The following is a 17444-nucleotide window of genomic DNA, read 5'->3' as shown; positions in this document are numbered from 1 at the left end:
AGCCAACATGCTGATTTCTGCCAATATCACAAAATTATTTTTTTTTTTAAATTACTGACAAAGTGAACATATACAAAACATCGGCCCGATGGACAAGAATGAATATTAAATACACTGAAAATATTGTATTTCATGTTTATTCTGCTTATGATAAGAGTATGCATAATACGTTCCACTGCAGTAGAGATTGAATAATTAGGTGGGGAAAAATATATCAATATCCGAATCGGTCATTGGCCACACGAATTGTTTTTATATTAGCATATTGAATTTCGGCAAAAATATTGTGCAGCCTTACTGCTAACGTCTGGCTTTTTAATGTTATGGAAAAGGTTATAATTGGCATTCACATCCAAGTAAAATGACTCTGTAGTAATCATGGTTATTTATCGCCTCCAGCTCTGATCGTCATTGATGGAAACACATAATGACCTAACTTCAGCACCTTAACCGTCAATATGCAATGAAGCACCAACACAAAATATCGTCCAGGCAGCACTCAAACTTCTATCTAAATTAGTCTTCACTGAGTTTTAAAAACGCTTAATAAGTACGAGATATATAAAAAGAAGTAACCACTGTTACGTTTTCACAGGCCTCTCTGCTGCTTGCTCAAAAAAAGCAAAAAACACACAGAGAGAAATACTGGTCTGATGCAGAGCCGTGTACACAGCCCTGCTCTACTGGCAGCCTATTTTTAGCAGGTTTATCTGTATTTAAAACAGTCTGATTACATGCACTAGTTTTGGTGGAAAAGGGATATCTGTCTGACAGAAAGGTAAAGCAGTGAACAAACTCTCAATTTAGTTTACACTTCAAATGATATTGTTTTAGGTGAGACTTTTTTAGGTATCTGAAATGCGTTTTATTGCAGCTTAGCTTCCGTGGTGAAATACTCCGGCCTGCTTCTCCAAACTGAGGGCACGACGAACGCCACCTATTGTAGGTAATACACTGACTATGGATAAGTAACCCAGACAACCCAACTTCAAAAAATACGAACTATCCCTTTAAAGACACCAGAATCCAGCACCCGGCTAGTGAAACCTCTAACAGCAGAAAACTCCACCAGTGACTGAGAAGCAACCAAACCACCACCGATTTATTCAACCCAAAATATCAAAAAAGGAAAGAAAACATCTGCAGTAGCTTCAGTAGAGTGTTGGCAGAAAGAATTACCCACAAATCCCTGATCTGAAACATTTGGTCTAAATGTAGTGGATGTGTCATGACTTTTAGTGCCCATTGGTTAAGTCTAAAACTGCATACTTGACCCCATATGTTATCTGGAAAATTTGCGCTCTACAGTTTTAGTTTTAACCAAACCCACAAGCTGTATTTCTTCATATAAAGTCCAGGAAAATCCACTGATCAGTGAGTTAAAAAAAGGAGCTGGAACGGCGGTACGATAATCAGACACAGCTTATATGTTGGTATCTGAGAGCAGAAGGCAAAAGCATCGAGAGTTAGAACTGCAAGCTTATTATGCTGTTAACCCAGAGCTGCTGATAGTGCACGATGAGAGATGCAGTTAAGCAGAGAAGCATGCACCACCGCAAGCTGGAGTTTAAGGGGAGGGAAACTACATGAGCCAGAGCTGGTAGAGTAGCAGGGGGTGATGGGTAATGGAATGCGGTGCCGTGGATCACGAACCTGGCACGTAGAGGATGGCGTTGCCCTCGTCCATGGCAAACATGTTGGAGCCCGTGCAAACGTAGACGCCTGCGTCCTCGGGCTGGACGTTCTGAATTGTCAGGATGCCGTTGAAGTCCATGGCCCGGTTGGGAAGCTTCCCGTTACCCATCCGTGTCCAGACCAGCGTGTAGGCTGGCGACTGTGGAGAGGAGAGCAGAAAAACACACACAAGTCATGAGATACACACTGTCTCAAACATACGATAGGGTGAGGCTAAATATTCTGTTGAATCTAATGACAGCAGCTTGGCAACGTGCTTTCTATTAAACATAAACTTCAGTTGCCTTTGAATTCACCCACTCCACTAAGTTTCGAGTCGTCTGATTCTGGATGGAAACGAAGCAAAAGAGGGTGATATGCCTGATATTATTTTAAAACTTCAGTGGAGTGTCCCACAGTTTGCCTTTTAAATGTATAGTTTAGTTTAGTTTATTTACACACAGTTAAAAACTGCATAAAAACTGGATTGAAGGTCTGAAGATGATGAAATGGTATGTATGTATATAACGTACATTATTTTATGCATTCTATGGCTAAAACCAAAAATCTGTGGTGTAGTGTTTCCCAAACGATCCCTTTAATTGTGCAAATATTTCTTAATAAATAAAAACAATAATGTGAAGTACTGATCACTGGCCAGTGTTACCTTGCTCTTTGCAGTGCAGATGAAGCTGACAGTCGACCCCACCCTGACAGTCTGAGCTCTGGGCTCCTCGACCGTCACCTCAATGGCTTTAGATGGGACACCTGGTGAAATAAAGAGATGATTATCTTTATGCTGATTGTTCATACATACAGTTAAAGTATTGCAAATTACAAAATCAAAGCTAATTCACTTACAGGAGAGCCTGTAAAAAACATTAAAATAAATAAATCTAATGACTGGCAGCTTTTCTATTATTGCAACATGAGTAAATAAAGCATCGTTTGCTTCCTTATTTCTCTCTCATAAATGTAGATTTAGAACATAAATGTTATGATGATAAACAGCAGCTGAAGCATATATTTTGTGTGCTGCATGAGGGGAAAACCTTTCTGCTAATATGACAGCGAGACCATACACACTTGTGACAACAATTTCAGCGCGGCTCCTGTTGGTGCTGCGCTGGTCTCTGCAGGTACAGATGTAGACGCCGGCATCGCTCGGCTGGACGCTGGGGAAGAACAGCTCTGCTCCTGCACACACAGGTGAGACACAGGTGTCCGAGTCACACGTAACATGTCGTCCTATACGTGTATCCATTCTGTTACATTTGTGCATTCAGATTAAGACTGCACAAAAAAACATCTTACATAACATATTCTGGATCTCTCAGATCTGCAGCATCACATCTATGCATCTCATAAAACTTGTGATCATGTGGTTAAAGTGTGTGCCGTACCTTGTCTGCGTCTGTCAGCATTGCTGGAGATGGGTCGTCCATCCTCTCTGGACCAGTAGAAATAGTGTGGAGGAGAGCCGGACACCTGACAGCGGAGGATGACAGGGCCACCCTGGGAGGACAGGACCCTCTCTGGATAAACCTTCACCACCAGCGAGGCTGCAGCTGCAAAGTGCAAAGGTCGTAACAAACTCATCAGGGATGCTCTCTGAGAGTATCACAACAAACAGCATCAGAGTGCAAGTTCACAAAGTCAGACAATGAATTCGATTTCTTGTTTCTGTTGAACAAAGAGAAGCTGGATGGACATCAGCCAATGGTGACTACAGCTAACTAATGATTTTCTTAGCTTAGCATGAAGATTGAAAGCAGGATGAAACATCTTGCCTAAATCTGTCCAACACACCAAATATAACCATCAGCACCTCTGAAGCTCATTAATTAGCACCTTACGTGTGTTTGTTCAATCTGCACAATAACTCAACTGTAAATATGAAAAGTGTTGGTTTAACAAGGGTTAATGGGAACTATTGGCCAGGCATAGGCCTAAATTTGTTGCTTGTAATCTTCATTAAACTGCATTGTTATTAAGCTTTGTGTTTCTTTGTGTTGTTTTTTGTTTGTGTAAAGGTTCACAATAATAAAAGTTTCACTTTTTTTAGCCTCATTTGCAAATCATGCAACCTTTTTTTCCCCTAATTTGATTGTGCCAGAGTATATGTGGCCACATATTTCAAGCACACACGCAGCACAAGCACTTTATTTTCTCTTGGGAACATGGGCATAATCTTGAACTTTTTCATGTTTTCTATCATGAACATGAGCACTGTTAAGTCACATTTCTACAAAAGTGAAATACAGCCTTACCATCGTATGGACGACACTTCTCTCTCTCCTGCGGGTTGCCAACATATCCAGGAGCACAACTGAAGATGTTGAAAATAGACACAAACACGATCAGCTTAAGCTTTGATTGAAATTATGTCATGGAAAATTGCAGGCTGTCCTAACTTAATTTCCATAGCGCTTTTCTTAACTAAAGTTGCAAAGTGCTTCACAATAAAAACCCATACAATATAAGAATTTTAGATGACGTATTCTCCAAACCAAAGAGGGATCAAGAGTGTATGTGTAGGTTAATTAGTCGAACACAACCAATGCAGAACGAGCAACCGCAACTTTGAAAACCTATTAGGCTAGTCAACAGCAGAAACCACAAAACAAAAAGTGGCTTCTAACTAAACAAAAAACAAGGCAGAAAACAGAAAACAGACGAAGGGACCGACTGTGAAGTCCAGGCTTCAAAAAAACATGGCGCTTGCAAACAGATTATACAGATATATATTTTTCAGGGAGTCCCCAGAACTGTTTGGTCCAAAAACATGTTGGTTATCTTACCGTTCACAGTACTGGCCGGTGTAACCAGGCTGACAGGCGGTGCACTGGTAGCCTCCGTTTCCGAGGCTCTCGCAGGTTGGGGAGAACCTGATACATGGATATCACACACAGGCAAGAAGATCATTGAGCAGAGAAACATTTCAATAGCAACTGAACCTAACCTTATTTAAATGCCAGATTAAACTTTTGCTTTCCAAAACAATTTTAATCATATATTTCCAACATTGCTATGAGCAAGTCACCAAAATATGACTCTTTACATTGAAAGCAACTGAAACATTTCTTCACTATTCCTTCAATATACTGTTGATTTTCACTAACACTAGGCAACAAAATCCAGATCTGTTAAAATGAAGTAAGTAAGGGTATGCAATCGGATGATTTCAGTGGGAAAGTGAATATAATATTTCTTGTCAGTTGGCAGGAAACAGGTTAATAAGCGGAAATGAATCAAAGTCCTAAATTAACAAGACGGCAGAATTTGCTGCATAAACAAGAGCAAGCGAGCCGTTAACAGAGTTGTCTTGAGCTATTAATGGAGGAGGAATGTGAAGTCTTGGTGTGTGTGTGTGTGCCAGTACTCACTGGTTGTCGGGGTCAGTGTGAGGGCAGGCGCAGGGCTGGCAGTCCTCTGGAGTGCCAACAGTGGGGTCACCGAAGAAGCCAGGAGCGCACTGCTCGCACAGCTCGCCCTGAGTGTTGTGCAGGCAGCTCTGGAGGGAGAAGCAGATTGTGTGAAGAAATCTGTGTCAGGGTATTATAATCAACCAAAAACAGGACCAGTATCGGCCACACGCTCATCGTCATACCGTGCAGATGCCAGTTTCAGGGTGGCAGGAGTCAGAGTGGCCGTTACATTCGCAGAGCTCGCAGTGGCCCAGGTATAAACCTCCTCCAGTGCGGGTATATCCAGGAGCGCAGTCCTTAAAAAGACATTATAGGAGTTAGACAATGACAATCAACTATTTCATTTTCATTTCATTTTTTTGATTTATAAGGACAACACACATTAATCAACATTTTGTAAACGTGCCAGTGTTAAGCATCAGGCTAATTTTCAACTGTAGTTCTTTGACAAGATGTTTTGAACCAATAACATGATAAAAACCTGTAAAATAATTTTGAAAAACTGTAAAATGATGAATTGGTATTAGCATTAACTGTAGTACTTTGAAAAGATGTACTGAAACCTGTAAAATGATAACAACCTGTAAAATTTTTTTTTTTAATGTAACCCCCCCCGAAAACTGTAAAATGATTATTTAGCATTAGCATTTATTGTAGTTCTTTGAAAAGATGTTTTGAAACCCGTAAAATGATAAAAATCCTTTAAAAAGTTTTTTTTAAATAAAAAAAACAACACTGTTAAATAATACAAAAAATGTAAAAAAAAAAATAAAAAAAACACAAAAAAAACAAAAAACTGTTAAATTATAAATTAGCATTAACAATTCACAAAAAATCAGCAAAATTCGGACAGAGTGGATGATTCACCTGGCAGGAGAGTCCCTGGTATCCAGGAGGGCAGCGACACTGCTCCACCTCGAGGGCCTGAGCCAAGCCGCTGTAGTTCGGCACAGCGACTTCCATGCTGATGTCATAGATACTGGAGGAGCGCATCTCAGTGGAGTAGGACGCTCGAATCAGGACGTCATCAAGATCGGCCAAAACCATCATCAGGTGCTCTCGGGTGGCGGGCATGCCATCAGGACGACGCCAGTTTTCCTGTAAAACAAGATGAAAGCTTTGGCTTTTCTCACGCAATAAGAACACATTTATTGTTTTACCTCTTCCATCCTGTGGGACGCCAGCAATCTTGGCTGAGATTTCTGTCTTTCGGAGGCTGTAGAAAGTCTGTTTTAAAGCTAGAGTGTGGATACTGGGATTATATGAAACTAGAAGGAATCCATTTGTACCAGCCACATTATGCTTGCTTCTCAGGGAGGGGCTAAATAACTAACAAGCTAAATACAAAATAAATAAATAAAAATAAATAAATAATTGAAATATATATATATATAGTTTTATTTTTTTATTTTTTTTGCCTATTCTAAAAAAGGTGTATTTGAATAATTCTGCATGCTGGGGTCCATAAACAGTCTTGGAATTGCTTTAATTAGGTATGACTGGAAAGCTGAAAGCACTATTTAATTGTAGTGAGACCTTTTTTTCTCTGGGATAATCCTCTAGGATAATCATGGTCGCCTGAAACTGCACACAAACACAAACTAATCTGTGGGGCATTCAGGGGATACTCGGCAATCACAGGTTTATTGAGTTTCTAGAACAGAAGTGCTCGTCATCCAAACCCCAAAAATATGCATCTCTTAAAGAAATCTCCAAACATTAAAAATTCTTGACACCAAATCACAGCATCTATTTTTCTATAGTGTTTCTTGAGGTCTTGGTGCCTTAATTTGGTATTTTGGAGGAATTTGAATTTGAATTTTTTATCAGTTCTCCAGTGGTAAAAAAATGCTTGCAGTTAGCACCAAATCTGAGTAACAAATGGTATCAACCCTAAAATTGCTTTAAAACTTTTGAGACATAATTGAGCATGAAAATGGCCATTATACACTTCCATCCATGGAAACCCCTATAAAGACAACACCACGTTTACCATAGATTATAGGCTACAAAAGCTTGACACACAGTGCTGAGATGCATCACAAATTAATCTTCAGTTTTCCTGCTTTCAGATGAGTAATACACGGTTCACCTTCCGTCTCCTACTATAGATCCCCTGTCCATTAAAATGACAAAAGAATGGGTCTATGGTAGGGAGTAGAGAAGCGGAAGACATTAATTTAGTGTATCATGATCAGAGATTAAAAAAAAAATCTTTTCATGTGCACTGCACATGTGCCCGCACTTTTGCACGTGCACGTGCTGCTGATAAGACAACTCAGTTCAAGACAACTTGCCAATAGCACAGGCCTGTGAGCAGGAGTCATTGCGCCAGTTAATAACAGACAGATTCGACCAAATGAATACCAAATTTGATACCAAATTAAAAAAAATTGACAGCAGACTCAGCCGTCTGGAGTCCACACTTAAAAATCTCATTAAATCAAACGATAATTTCAAAGACTATATATCAGATAACTTCAAAGCAACTGAAAATACATTTGCTGACTTCATTACACATACTAAGCAGATGTACGGCATGCTGGACTGTCCAGATAGTTAACCGCAGCAGATTTGTGTCGTAAAAATCAGTCACTAATTTCAACTATGGCCCCACCTTAATCTTTAAACACAGTGTTGGGACTGGTCGGTCACTTGTTAATAATAATGATAACTCCAATACAGCTTCTCATACACGTCCTAATTTTGTAGCAATTAAACAGTGGTCTAAAGACATGGTTGAGAAACCTGATGCTTGCTTTCTAAATGTTCACCATGTGACAGCATTGTCAGGAGCGACTCACCTCCTTGAAGACGATCTCAAACTGGTGAGTCTCTCTGCTGCCCTGCTGCCTCCTCTGCCACGGCTGACGAGCCACCAGAGTGATGTCATTCCCCTGCAGGAGCAACACTGACAGGTGAGCAAACGCTACAAATGCAGGCAAACATTGAAGAATACAGTGAATCAGCACGAGCGAATATACTCACAATAATCTGCACGTCACCGTCGTCAAGTAGTGTTCCTCTTGGACCGGCCACATAGGAGATGGAGTATTTAATCTTGCCGCCGTAAGAACCCACCTAAGACACGGTCAGGGAGGGAGAGGCTTCAGATCTTTTGCCAGGTCAAACAGTGCTGCAATTCCCACGATGAAACAGAAACATCAAATGTGGCAAAATCAAAGCCAGATGGCTTCTTAGAGCAACACACAGTGAACGGTTACATCAAATCCACCCGACTAAAAGGATGTGAGGAAAAAGTTTATTTCAACATCTGAGAGTTACCATGTTAACAGGATTCAGTTTACTCGACATGGGGAGCGATATCTTCTGTGGCTTTGGAGGAAGCTTTCTAAAATCTAAAAAAAAATAATCCTGATGATGTCATCGTGATTTCATCAGGATTGTCTGAGCTTGGGTTGTGGATAAAAGGGAGCATCACTTAAATTAAGATTTTTAATGTTGTTTCCATGACCTAAGAACGTTCAGTCAATATTTGGAAGCTGCTCTCTCTTAAAGCCAGATAAGTACGTCTCAATGTGTTTTGGATGAGGAAGACTATAATTCATGTTAACTAATATTTCTGGACTGTTTGAGAATATAGGGATAACATGTAGGTTTGAAAATGGCTGCTGTTCCCCTTTAATGTTTAATAGACAGAAAGCCTGCAATGCAAACTGTGGGCGTGGGGCTAAAAACAAGTGGGCATTTACTAGACGAGGCACTGCTCAGATCTCTGCTATGTTCACATTTGAGAGAATCTAATTAATCTTTTCCTCATTAATCATGTATTATTCCATCCACCCACAACCTATTCATGCAACTTTCTGTGTGTAACAAGCAGAGTGTGTGTACATGCCTATGTAGGAATATCTTACTAGCAAAATTATGTACTTTTAAGTCCATTTTTTAAATCAAGGCTGAGGATTTTTCTCTTTGCCGCTGCCTTCTATATAAATTAAGTATACATTATACATTTCCTTGACTGCACTATAACATTTTTTGGTATTTTATGTATGCATTGTTTTTCATTTTCAATTCTCTGGCTCTTTAATTAACTTTTAATTGCATACAAATGTCCTTTTATAATGTGTCTCTTTCACACTATGTCTTAATGTTTATGTGGAGCACTGTGCCTTGTGGCTAAAATGTGCTGTATAAATAAACTTGCTTTGCCTTTAGAAAGCAGAAAACATACCGCACCATTCTAACATCAGATGAGGATTTTGTTGGTCAGTGGCGCAATCGTTCTCTGCTGCCTTAAAATAACAATGTGTTTTACCAAACCTCATTTCAGGACCTACACGCCCATCGGCACACAGATGGGCAAGAGTGCATTTGGTAATTTCAAAATGTAGGCGCTGGCTGTGAAAATGACAACAGCATTGGTCTGAAACTACACTGACAGTTTATGCCAGGTGTCAGATAGAGCCCTGAAAGTTTTGAAGGTTTTATTGTTCCCTTGAGAGTCTGCCAGCTTTATGGGGACACGACACCAAATCACCCTTTTTTCATGAGACAGAAGACACTTATATGACTTCTTGCATTTGTATTTTGAAACCCTCTTTAAAAAATGTTAACCCTTTGAATCCTCAGCAAATTAGCTTGATTTTTATAAAGAACATGGGGAAGAGAAGGCAATGAGCAACAGAAGAAGAGATAACTCAGAAATGAGCAAGACATTAGTAAAAAGATATGTCATAATTGGCACAAAAAATCCAAACAAACAAACACACAAATAAAACAAACAACATATCAGAAAATAAATTTAAAAATAAATAATTTTTTAATAAACCTGCTTAAAAACTATGGTAATTCTAAAATTATTAGAAATATATAATTACGACAATTAAAAATATAATTCTCTGAAAATTTTTCGACATCTACAAATTTCTTGCAATTTGCGAGACATTTCTTGTCCAGTTGCTCAATGCCTTTTTTACCTGTGTTTAAAAGAAATCAACCTGGAGTTTAAAGCTTTAAATCTCGTGAAAGGCGTCTGAATAAAACAAGACAAAAAGTGTTGTCAATGTAGGTTTCAAAGGGTTAAATCACGGAAAACTAGGAGGTGAAATTCTGGAGTAATTCCTCGTTTCTAGTTTTATGTGACAGATAAAGTGTGTGTGTACTTGTCATGATAACATGGTAAATGTCTCTCTTATTACAGAGGATGAATGTAAATCAGGGAGTCTAGAGGACACTTTGGGGGCCGGACGGGACGGGGAGGTAGTGAGTGTGAACATGTGAGGGAGCGGACAGAGGGGAGGATGAGGGCTAAAGTGGGAGGACTGGAGGATGCTAAATGTGTGTGTTTTCTGTGACCTTGAGGGTGTGGGTTAGAGGTCAAGAGGGGCCGTCACCCCGATGTTGTCACAGTTACCTTATCCCCTGTGAACTGCGCTGGGAGCTGCCAGTAGAGCAGATCATCCTGGTGCAAGCTGAAACCTTTGTAGACCAGAGCGTACTGAGAGGCAGAGGAGGAAGGAGAGGCATGAGAGAATAAGCCACAGATGCAGAGAGAGGAAGCGAGACCAAATAATAAGCAGGCAGAGAAGCAGGCGAGCAAGAGTAAAGCCAAACAAGAATGTCGGGAAAAATGTGTAACATAAAGCTTAACTCTTTAAAGTACATGTTGTTTAGTGCTGTTAAAGGCTCCGCTGACAGTTTGATAACAGCGTAGAAGCTGCACTGTGCTTTGTCTGACAACTAAAACAACAACTTCCACTGTCAATAATGTGAAAATGACAGCTTAACATGCGCTGCACTAAGAGGCAGACAACAGTATAATGACAGAGGACTGCAAAAACCAGTGTTACTCTCAAGTGGACAATTACAGTGACAGCACAGAGTGGGAGCTATTTGCTTAACAATGGAAAATACCACCCAGTTGAGCACTGGTATTGTGTGAATTATCCATCTTTATAAGCTAAATATATTGTGTGTTACTTCAGTAGATCGCAATTTTAATGTGTTCGGTGCTGCTACAAGTTTCTTAACCGCCCTGGACAAACTGAGGACATTTGGTTGTTAATTAACTTGCACCAAAAACCAGTCAGTAATGCCACTGTCTACCTTGCTGTCCCCAGAGGCACGAGCAGAAGTCTTGCTCAACGTGTTCTTGCTCTGCTGATCCGCACCAAAGAGAAACACAAGAAGTCACCGATATGACCCAAAAACAAAAAAGGCTCATAAACCTTTTTGTAATCTCTGACAGAGTGTACCTGCAGATAGGGAGAGTGGCCTGGGGAGTAGTGTTGGGGTCTGGTTGGTCTAACAGAAGAGGAGATACCCGACGGAGGGGAAGGGGGGCTCATGTTACGCGAAGACCAGCGAGAGGAAGAGGAAGATGGGATCCGAGAGAAAGAAGAAGAAGAAGAAGAAGAAGAAGAAGAAGAGGAGGAGGAGAATGAGGAGGATTTAGAGGAAGAGGGAAAGGATGTATGGGAACGGGCTCGTCCGTTGGAGAAGTTAGAGAAGAGCGCCCAGACCTCATCATCCAGCTTTCTGACGTCACCCTGGGGAGGCGGAAAGTCGGGTACCAGGGATACAGAAGATGTGTAACCATGGGAACAGACCAAATGATGGAGACAGTTTCAGAATTTGATCTTTCACGCTGTAAACTGACGTACATCACTGCAAGCAGGTGAACATGCTCCGTCATGCCTTTGAGTCTGTGATGTCTGACTTTGCTGCACAACAATGTTTGAACTCGGGATGGGAATTAGGGGCGGGGTAAAAATATCGATACTGCATATCGATATGGCAATATTGTATAGCTATATTGCCAAGTATCGTTTTTTTGTTTTATATATATGATCAATATTGAAAATGGAAATGATGTAAAAAACTTAATCTTAAAACTTTATCTCATTAGAGAGAGCAGATATTGTTTTTCTTTTGTTGGCAAAATTTGCAGTTGAAAAAGGTAATAAATCCCAATATATTGTAATAAATGTTGTCACTATACTCAGCATATCACAAAACATTTAAAATTGCAATAATGTTGTATTGAGACAAGAGTATTGTGATGAAATTGTATATCTGGTGATTCCCATCTCTAATGGGAATACGATTTTATTGATACCAATGCCATTAGCAATTCTTCTCCAGAATTTGGCCAAAACAGGTTTTCAGTGTTATCGATATGGTTTATTATCTGAATGTGAACACAGTGTGAATGACTTTTTTTTTTTTTTTTAGCCTTTTTGTTTTCATCAAATATATTATAACCAGATATTTACCTTCTTTAACAGATGGGCTAACCCTTGTTTGGGAAGCATTTATGTGCAAAGTATGAATACATGGCAGTCCTGGAATTTAAGTCCAAGGGACAACTAGGGACAAGAGTTGGAAATTAGAAATATGTAGCTATAAACTTTTTGTGCAACACATCAGTTTCAAACTCTGTATTGAAACAGAGTTAAATTACATTGTCCCTATCAAGTAAAACAAAATTTGAAATTTCAGCATATTGCTGGTGTTTTCACCTGAACTTAAAATAATCATTTTACAGATGTTACAAGCAACACTGTTGTCATCTTTCTCCATGAAGCCACGCTTTGGACCATTTCTTCCTCTTCACAATGACTCCTCCTTTTTGTGAGTTTTCAGCAACGTAGACACAAGTTTGATTTCATGGTTTTGTAACATGCAGCTGTCAAAAAACAGCCCAGCATCGATATGAAGAATTGATAAGCTCGGCTTCATATGACTTCAAAAGATTATCAAACAATTTGGAACCTGCTCTCCGTTCCCATCCCTAGTTCGGGCCCTGGTGAATTGCTTTCTCTGCAAACAGTTGACTCACACGGACAAAACTCATAAATCAACAACTTCTTGCACTCTCGAAACTTTCCTGATCCAACCTCTTTATATTTCACACACATGCAAATGCACACGCAGAGTCTGACACAACATGCTTCTGCTCAGTGACCCCTCATCAAACCAAGGTAAACCTCCATGCTGCTACATCTATGAACTAAGGGGGTTTTATTTCCATAAATGTCCACAAACTGTCAGCGTGTTAATGACACAAACACTGCATCAGTTATTCTCATTAGAAGTGTTACCTTCATTTTAAAGCTCTACAGTGCAGTTTATACCAAATACCTGTCTAGCTCTTTTGGATCTGCGGGTGTCTTTACGTTCAGAGGCCATTAGGTTCCAAATAGACGCATCCTTCCTCAGCTGCTCCTCTGCTGAGTGCGAGTCGCTCTATTGGTGTGGATAAAGCAAGCTCTTTGATCACTTTCCTTACCACTGAGCTGATGGTATTTGGGAGTGTTATGGCAGTGTTATTCGAGCAAAGTTAAATGGTATGAAGTTCTTTAATGGACCATTAATGATCAATCTGTTTACATGGCTCATGTGATGTGGAGCAGAAAGCAATTTCTGTGTGCAAAATGCACTGCGATGTAAGTGGTCGAATCTAACAGACATTTGGTGGCTAACTTTAGCTGCAAACTGCAAAAACTGCTGCGAAACACAGTGTTTCCAATAAAAACAATTATTAAAACCCCAAAGCATGATGTTTGTAAATCCATCATGTACAGATATGCAAAAAGTACAATGTATGGCATTTAGTATGACCCAAAATGCCACATCAACAGTTATTCCAAGCATGCCAAACACCGTACGGCAAACAAAAGACTACAGTCACAACATGAAAACCACTGACTGACGTTACTGTACCTGATCTGCTCGTTTCGTGCGAGCAAAGAAAGAATCTTTCTATAGAGAGCGCAGAGGCAAAAAACAAAGAGAAAGAGAGAGCTATGTTATGTGCTGTGCACATCGTTTTACCCTGTGCACACAGATTAAAGAAGATTAAATGGAGGCAAAGAAGTTGCAGAGGCTGAAAAAGCTTGAAAAGAAAGATTGGCTGACGTCTGAAGCAAGACGAAGCAGCAAAATAGAGATTGAATAAGAATGGTCTACAAGTGTCTGATGAGTGCTGCTCAGCCCCTTTTATACATTAAGCATTAAGGGGCTCGTGGTCTTGCTCGAGTTACTTTCACCGATTAAGCCGCTTTATGCGCTCTTGGATACTGACCTTGTCTCCCTGGTAGACCCCTGGAAGCTGCCAGTAATGAGGCTCCTGTCCCAGGTAGTCAAAGTTGGTGTAGGACAGCTGAGTGCCTTCAGTGGAAACCTCCACCGTGAAACCAGTGGCGATGCGGTTGGTGCGTTGACGGTTCACCAGAGCGAATCCCTGGAAGTTCCCTGGAGAAAAGACTGAGGATACCTGCGGGGAGCACATTTTGAGAATACAATCAAGATCCAGTAAAAGATACAGTGCAAAAATATATAAAAAATTAAAATATTACTAAAGCAATTTTAAATGTGGCTGGACATATGGCTCACTTTGCTGACTGCATGAACCTTGTCGGGAGAGTAAAAAAGTCAGTTCATGAGAAAATTCAGAATGGGAGCCGACTTTAAGGGCAAAAAACCCAAACAAACTAGACTTCAGTCGTTGAACTCATCTTGAACTTTAAGAATAATGTAAATTTATCAGAACTTTAGAGACAGAGATGATCATCTCCAAAACTGGCCTCTAACAATGTGCAGATTTCATAACAACTGGCTAATCAGCTGCTATTGTCGATCTTTGCAGTACATGTAAGAAAGAAAGAAAGCCTCTGAAACAATGGGGGGCTTATGTAACATTGGAGCTCGGCAAAAGAGAATTAGAAGAAAGATAAAAAAAAAAAAGGTAATACCATCCAAAGCAGGCGTGGGAGATGCTTTTGTTGCCAGACATTTGGTAAAAAATATTCTGCTTGATATTCTACATATCTGTTAAAATTACTACACTGGCAGGCCACAGCACTTTGGTGCCAAGCCGTCTTTTTTGTTTGCTCTTGTAAGACTTATTCTAAATATTAAGTCTATATGTGACCTTGTAGAGTTCACATTTCTCACCCTTTAGCACTGGGGAAATTCTGAGAGACAAGAAGTCAAAATTTAAACTTGCAGTTATGCAGGAGAGAGTAGATGTGCAGAGATAATTGCCTATTTGGGGAGATGCCAGTCAATCTCCAACACCACTGATGGATGTGATCTCACTGGTTTGGAACCACTTAAGGCCATACTTCCCAACCTTGAGACCTTAGAAATAGGGAGGATTTTAAAACCAAATCAGGGGGTCTGGGGGTCGTCCTCCAGATATATTTGAGTTTCAGAGATTTACTGCATTCTGGTGACTTTTAGGCCACGTTTACATAGAAATGGCCCGATTAAAACCGGAAAAGTCTTTCCTTTGCGTTAAAAAAAAAAAAAATCCATGTTCATACGATAACATTGTGAAAACGAAAACGCCCCGAAAACACTGTTGTTGTGTGAGCAAAAGGCCAAATTGCAACAAAAGTTTCATGTTTCATGCAAGAACTGTTACCATGTGAACAGCCCCTTAAAGAGTGGAAATAACAAAATAATGAATAACGCAAAAGTGTTTATATATTAAATACCTCTAATTTGATTTAGTTTTTGGGTTAAGGTTTGGTAATCTGCTGCTGCAGATGAGGGTAAATCAGGTTATGCCCAACCTCCAGGGCACCCCTTAAACCCAGCTAGAGCCCCCCGTCATTCACTTGTATCGTGGTCAGCCACGCCTGATTCGGAGAAGTCGGGGGAAGCGCCAGCAAGGAGGAAACAGTCAACTTAGAACCGAAGAACACATACACGCCTTTCTGTGTCAGAAACATGTTGTGATAATGGAAAGTAAAAAAAAAAGGTCTGGCAATCTGACATAAATGGGAAGAAATATGGGAGAACTGTGTTGATTACTGTGGCAATGACTAACAGGAGTCTCCCTGGAAAATCAGGTTGGCAAATGTGACTTAAGGCTGGTGTGATGAGCGCAAACATAAACATGTTCTTGCATGGTTGCTTCATCCAGAGCAAACTTCAGAGGTATGAACCGCAGCGCTGCTGCCACATCATTGTGTCATGAACCCTTTAAAGGCCTTACGAGGTCTCTGTAGTGTGTAGAGCTGGAGCACTGCTGAGTGACGCCCATACAGAAGCAGGACAGGCAGCCATCTTTGTTCTGCGGGCTGAGATGGAAGCTTCCAGGCTTACAGCTGGAGCAAGATGGGCCTTCAACGTTCATCTGCGACACAGTATCAAAGAAAAATACAATGCAAGCAGTCCATCTTAATCTTCCTTAGGAGTGGGAGCGAGGACACGAATGATAACAATAACCAGACGGTCAGTTTGTTTGATCACCTTGCAGCGACACACACCACCGGTGCAGCCTTCACTTCCTCTCTGGTCACAGTTATAGCAGTTACCTGGAGCAGGAGAGCAGAGCAGATTATGTACCAGCTCTCTATTTAGAGACACTTTGTTAAATTCAGATTAATTACACAAAGGAAATCTTTGAAACTTTTGGTAAGATAAAGAATGTGGGATGCATCAATAGAAAATTCTGGGATGATACAGATGTTAAAACAATTAATTTGACAGCTGATACCAATGTGTTTTTAGGATTCAAATCAAATCATCAAATCAAAGAAATATTCATTATGAAAAAAAAGTAATAGTTTTAAAGCAATTCAGACCTTTATTACACTTCTACACTACCTTTGAATGAGCACAGATTTCATCAGACAAATTAAAAACGTCTTTAAAAAAATTTACATCAAAAGCCTTTTTACTTTATATAATATTTCACAATTCCCTCTCTAATATACATTCAATAAGTTTTTCACCAAAAGCTACATTTTAGAAGATACATACATACACTGTAACTCATCACGAAAGCGTTATAATATAATTTTGCCTAATACTCATTTTTATGGAATAGATGCTGAATGCATCATAATGAAACTGATGCAACCTTCGTAAACTGTTAGTTGCAGCCACCGGCTGCTTACAGCTAATGTTAACTTGCTCTTCTCTGAGTCAGCACAGATTTGTTGTTCATAATGCAGCATTCACATTCACATCAGTGTGTGTCCCTTGTGGTGAGTCTTGAAGGCGTCCCAGAAAAGTAGAATAAGTGTTTTCTGTTGTCCCCTGGATGACATGCCACAGTTAGTCTCAAGCCTTGCTTTTTGATGACAACAGATGACAACAGAAAAATATCAGCCATCGGTGAATGTCATTGTATTTGCTAAAAGGCTGATGATGGTCAACAAGGCGGCTATTTATACCAATGTTTGGCTGATAACTCGGTGCCCCCCTGAAGAAAAAGCCAGAAGATGGAACAATGTTGGTCATGACCCTGGATTGAAACACATCACGTACCATTGACCTCATTGCTGCCAACAGTGCATCTCTGCCCGAGCAGTGGGTTGCCAGTGTATCCTGCAGCACATCTGAAATAAAAATAGACAA

General features: G+C 40.1%; 1 protein-coding gene across 3 annotated transcripts in view; it reads right to left on the bottom strand.

Moving 5' to 3' along the window:
- Positions 1 to 17444, bottom strand: part of hspg2 (heparan sulfate proteoglycan 2) — a 157964-nt gene that overhangs the window by 39147 nt on the left and 101373 nt on the right. For 2 of the 3 annotated variants that reach the window (XM_088081831.1, XM_088081830.1), the window contains exons 30-44: positions 17355 to 17425; positions 16332 to 16396; positions 16075 to 16215; positions 14155 to 14346; positions 8091 to 8183; positions 7907 to 7999; positions 5970 to 6200; positions 5285 to 5398; positions 5061 to 5188; positions 4476 to 4562; positions 3945 to 4003; positions 3078 to 3242; positions 2761 to 2871; positions 2342 to 2442; positions 1654 to 1834 (exon numbers count right to left, since the gene is read on the bottom strand). In XM_088081831.1, the coding sequence (XP_087937957.1) occupies positions 1654 to 1834; positions 2342 to 2442; positions 2761 to 2871; positions 3078 to 3242; positions 3945 to 4003; positions 4476 to 4562; positions 5061 to 5188; positions 5285 to 5398; positions 5970 to 6200; positions 7907 to 7999; positions 8091 to 8183; positions 14155 to 14346; positions 16075 to 16215; positions 16332 to 16396; positions 17355 to 17425 (1832 nt within the window). Of the gene's footprint in view, positions 1 to 1653; positions 1835 to 2341; positions 2443 to 2760; positions 2872 to 3077; positions 3243 to 3944; positions 4004 to 4475; positions 4563 to 5060; positions 5189 to 5284; positions 5399 to 5969; positions 6201 to 7906; positions 8000 to 8090; positions 8184 to 10482; positions 10567 to 11174; positions 11226 to 11323; positions 11618 to 13211; positions 13317 to 13793; positions 13833 to 14154; positions 14347 to 16074; positions 16216 to 16331; positions 16397 to 17354; positions 17426 to 17444 lie in introns of all 3 variants that reach the window. The other variant, XM_088081829.1, reaches the window with a different exon arrangement.

The sequence above is a fragment of the Plectropomus leopardus genome, chromosome 9 (assembly GCF_026936395.1).
Source record: "Plectropomus leopardus strain MGB_pleo_1.0 chromosome 9, ASM2693639v1, whole genome shotgun sequence".
Lineage (NCBI taxonomy): Eukaryota > Metazoa > Chordata > Actinopteri > Perciformes > Serranidae > Plectropomus > Plectropomus leopardus.
This window is presented reverse-complemented; position numbering and strand designations above follow the sequence as displayed.